This window comes from Trachymyrmex cornetzi, unplaced genomic scaffold, assembly GCF_001594075.2.
Source record: "Trachymyrmex cornetzi isolate Tcor2-1 unplaced genomic scaffold, Tcor1.1 scaffold392, whole genome shotgun sequence".
Classification (NCBI taxonomy): Eukaryota; Metazoa; Arthropoda; class Insecta; order Hymenoptera; family Formicidae; genus Trachymyrmex; species Trachymyrmex cornetzi.
In genome coordinates, this window is record NW_017298663.1 from 183,658 (window position 1) to 187,997 (window position 4,340).

The 4,340-nt window shown below is 37.3% G+C and overlaps 1 protein-coding gene across 2 annotated transcripts; it reads right to left on the bottom strand.

Moving 5' to 3' along the window:
• Window positions 1-1,431: 1,431 nt before the first annotated feature.
• LOC108764088 (Ribosomal protein S6 kinase) lies at window positions 1,432-3,888 on the bottom strand. 2 transcript variants are annotated; one of them, XM_018512115.1, is made up of 4 exons: window positions 3,731-3,888; window positions 3,471-3,558; window positions 3,352-3,392; window positions 1,432-3,282 (listed from the first exon to the last, which is right to left on the bottom strand). In XM_018512115.1, the coding sequence occupies exons 2-4, from the start codon at window positions 3,555-3,557 to the stop codon at window positions 1,980-1,982; spliced, it is 1,431 nt and encodes a 476-aa protein (XP_018367617.1). In that variant the 5' UTR covers window position 3,558; window positions 3,731-3,888; the 3' UTR covers window positions 1,432-1,979. The 2 variants fall into 2 exon arrangements, with proteins under 2 accessions (XP_018367617.1, XP_018367616.1); XM_018512114.1 differs by having other exon boundaries at window positions 3,471-3,646.
• Between the last annotated feature and the right edge of the window lie 452 nt (window positions 3,889-4,340).

Genomic DNA, 4,340 nt, shown 5'->3' on the forward strand with positions numbered 1-4,340 from the left:
GGGGGGGTGCATGTGTGTATACATACATATATACAGAATGACAGAATGGAGAAATTTCGTTTTTCTTTCCGATTCTATCGGGTAGATTTTTTGCATATATAAATATAGTTAAATAAACTATGCAGCCAATATAATCAATTGTGTCTAATACTATTGACAAAACAAGATAATCGTGGATCTACTCACTTTTACTTACATTTAATTCCCGATGTTCCATCTTATATATAGGGTGTCTTATTTTAAAGGATCCATTCAAATACCTCAGAAACACTGCGTTAAATAAAAAAATGTTTCAGACAAAAGTTTTATGATTTTAAGGAGGACATAAAACAGTATCATTGGTTTGACCTTGGGTGGCATTGTCAAGGTCAGGGTAAGGTCACTGACTTTTTTTAAATGAACCCTCCCCCCCCATTTTTCATTGGATATTCTTGTAACTTACCTCGAGAGTTTTTCAGAATTCTATAATAAAATATTTTTTCATTAAAAATACTCTGTGAGTTATAAGACTAGAAAGTTACAGTACCGTCAACATTAGCATTACCTAAGGTGTCCGACTGACGACTAAAACCTCTTGAATGTTGTTCAGGATCATGACCTGGATAACATTGGTCAAGATCAAGGTCATTAGAGGTTGTACCTCTTATTTTCATTTTTACGTAAAAATGAATTTTTAGTGCAAAAATGAAAATAAAAGGAATAATCACTATTGACCTTGATCTTGACAAATGTTATCCAGATCATGATCCTGAACAACATTCAAGAAGTTTTAGCTGTCGGTCGGACACCTTGGGTAATGCTAATGCCGGCGGTGCTATAACTTGCAAGCCTTATAACTCGCAAAGTATTTAATGAAAAAATATTTTATTATAGAGTTCTGCAAAACTCTCGAGGTAAACTACAAGAATATCTAATGAAAAATGGGGAATTCCATTTAAAAAATTCAAAGTGACCTTACCGCGACTTTGACAATACCACCCCAAGATCAAACCAATATCATCTTATGTCCTAGAAGTCACAAAACTTTTGTCTGAAACATTTTTCGATTTAATGCAGTGTTTCCGAGATATTTGAGTGGATCCTTTAAAATGAGACACTGTACAAGGGCGAATCATCGTCGTAACATCCAGAATAACATCCGGAATGTAGAATTATTCTTAAAGAGTCGGCATTAAAATAGAACGTGTGTCTTACATATATATGTATACAACATTTGTATATCCATTGCATGAAAAATAAAATTCTCCGACAGTTTAGAAAATTATTTCAATTCGCACATATTTACTCGAAGTGCACAGTGTTTTACTTGAAATAAACTGGTGTATTGCAATCTTCTAAAGCACTAGAAAGAAAAAAAATATTACAGGAAAGATTGCCACAATCTAAAAACAAAAGATTTAATCGTACAATAATTTTGAAAAGAAAAAAAGAAAAAGAAAAATATTTCTTCTCTGTAGCATTCTTTCTAAAGCGTCCATTAATTTAGAGTCGAATGAATCAATATTGTTCGAAATAGTTTAATACTAATCAATTACGTTACAATCAACGATATGATTGCGATATCTGTGTTACTATTGTGATATAATCTTTAGATTTGAACTGCATTCTGCTCATAAATATTTTGTAAAGAATGTACTTGCTTTCAATTATCCGCACGTATTTACATAGCAAAAAAACACACTATTCGCTCCCTTGCATTGCGAACAAACGTTTGGCCGTCTTTTGAAATCGCTAGAGATTTAAGAAAAGTTGCACACATAGGCGCAGGCAATATCGCGATATCAAGAAGACTGATCACAAACTCACTGTGCTTATAGCTTTTTGCTATACATAATATATTAAATTTGCTAAATATAACTCTGTTTGTCGTCACACATGAATGTGAAAAGAAACGATACAAACAGATTTATGAGCTATGTTCCTTTCGTCCCCTAATTTGCATTAAAAAGCTAATAGTTTGCGCGCAATAGGTCGCAGCACTATAAACGGTTCGGTAATTGACCGAGATCAACCATTTCGGTATCCTCTATGGTATTAGGTCCCATCATATGTTGCCTGTGTTGTTGTTGAAGGTCTAACGATGGGCGCAAATGAACATCCATCGTTTTAGGTGAGGAGAAACCATGTAGACTCGCCGCCGCACCAAAACCTGTATTGTTTAATAGTCCTCTACGCGGGCTTCTAGCGTTGACAACTCTTGGCTGTGCATACATTTCCTCCAGGACACTCGGCGCTACGTACGTGAAACCCTGAAATATCATGTTTGCAGATTCACTGAGAGTACTCTCAACCGGTGAATCGACCGGCACAGTCGCCGTAAATTGCTCGTCGAATTGAGACGTGTCGTCGGCACTCTTTAGGGACGGCTTGAATGGTGGGTCCAACTTCCGAGCAATCACGTCCTGCCAATTTATGTGCTTGAAAAAATTGTGGTTTTTAATTTGTTCAGCGTCCTCCGGACCTGAACCCAATCTTTGAACAACTTGTCTCTTTAAGAGTTTTCGAATGAGATCTCGGGCATCTGGCGTCAGATATTGTGGAAGACTTAGCTTTCCGCGTAAGATTTTTTCGATAGTTTTTCTTCGATCGTCTCCGGTGAACGGTGGCATTCCTGTAAGCATGTCGAACATCAAAGCGCCTAAACTCCACCAATCTACAGCTTTACCATGACCGCTCCTAGTTAGAATCTCTGGAGCCATGTATTCTATCGTTCCACAGAATGTATGTGTCACTGTGCCTTCTTGTATGTGTTCTTTGCAAAGGCCAAAATCTGTTAATTTAACATGGCCCTCGGCATCCAGCAAGATGTTCTCTGGCTTCAAATCCCTATATATTATTCCCTGATTGTGAAGATGTTGCAGGGCCAGTATAATTTCCGACAGATAAAAGCAAGCTGTATCCTCTAAGAAGATACCTTCACGATCAAGATATGTGAAAAGCTCTCCACCACATAGATACTCCAAGATAAGGTATAATTTACCACCAGTTTGAAAGGCATACATGAGATTTACGATAAATGGATGTTTTACAGCCTCCAAGATATTCCTCTCGGCCTTGGTATGCGCGGTATCTTTCTGATTTCGTATAATAGATGCTTTGCGTAGTACTTTCATAGCAAAAATACTGCCTTTATCCTTTCCAGTGACTTTCCTGACTTGGAAGACCTTTCCATAGCCACCCTCTCCTAAAATCTTACATAATTCAAAATCTTGTGGACCAGCCTTCTCTTGACCAGGATTGACATTTTGCTCAGACAATTGAACCCTCTCCAAGTTGTCAGATCTAAAAAGTAATATTTCTCTTCTTTAATAATGATCAACAAAAAAAACTATTAAAGAGTGAAATGCTTACTCTAATATAGCGCTTACGGTTGCAGCATGATTATATTCCTCCTAAGAGTAAAGAAGAGATCAAATTAAAATATGTTGTTGTCGAGTATAACTACATCTTATCAGACACATGCACACTACTTCTCTATTGTCAATCACATCGTCATCTGACTCGTCCTGATTTGCAGCATCCCCATCGTGCAACTCAATATCGAATACTCCCGCCATCCTAGATAGGTCAAATTCACATTCAGGAAGATTCCAAATTAGTTAAGAAGAGCGCATTCAGTTTTTCAATGTGGAACTCTGCGTCGAAGCTGGACGAAAATCGAGTGACATAAGAGCATGTACTGGACATATAGAAACGTGAGAATCGCCAAGCGCGTTTCGAAAGGACTTACCTCAAACTAATCTGACGTAACAATCGTTTTTACTCAAAATGATTTTTAAAACGATCGCGCAAAGCTGAAAAAGGCTCGCCGCCAGATTTTAACGGTGATACACGAGTCTACATATGTAATCGCAAATACACGCATGAACCGCAGAGATATCTGTATTCATTACCTATATGCGAGGTTAATATCATAGCATAAGGCTGCGTTCGGAAATATCACCCGACTGCCTCCGGAGACACCTGAGTGATATTTCTGAACGCAGCAGACTATAGTATACGTAACGTATACTGTAGCATTTCCCTAGACTTTCGTATAAGTTTATTTTCGAGAATAAAGCCTCTGGGGATCGATTTTGTATCTTGAAACGAGGTGAAAATTACAAAAGTGAGTGAATTTACTAGAATACTGATAATTTTATTGGCCAACATCTAGTAAATTTGCTCACTTTTGTAATTTTCACCTTGATTGAAGATACAGAAACGACCCCAGGAGCTCTATTCTTGAAAAGAAACGTATACGAAAGTCTAGGGAAATACTATAGTATACGTAACGTATACTGTGATTGGTTAATTTTCTACGACTTAATGCTGGATTTACACTGTATCCGATGTGCGTC

Excerpts from the sequence above, each read along its gene's own strand:
- LOC108764088 (XM_018512115.1), bottom strand. The coding sequence starts at position 3,557 with ATGGCGGGAGTATTCGATATTGAGTTGCACGATGGGGATGCTGCAAAT. Across the intron at positions 3,393-3,470 it reads ATGTGATTGACAATAGAGAA|GAGGAATATAATCATGCTGC; the intron begins GTAGTGTGCATG and ends CTTTACTCTTAG. Across the intron at positions 3,283-3,351 it reads ACCGTAAGCGCTATATTAGA|ATCTGACAACTTGGAGAGGG; the intron begins GTAAGCATTTCA and ends ATTACTTTTTAG.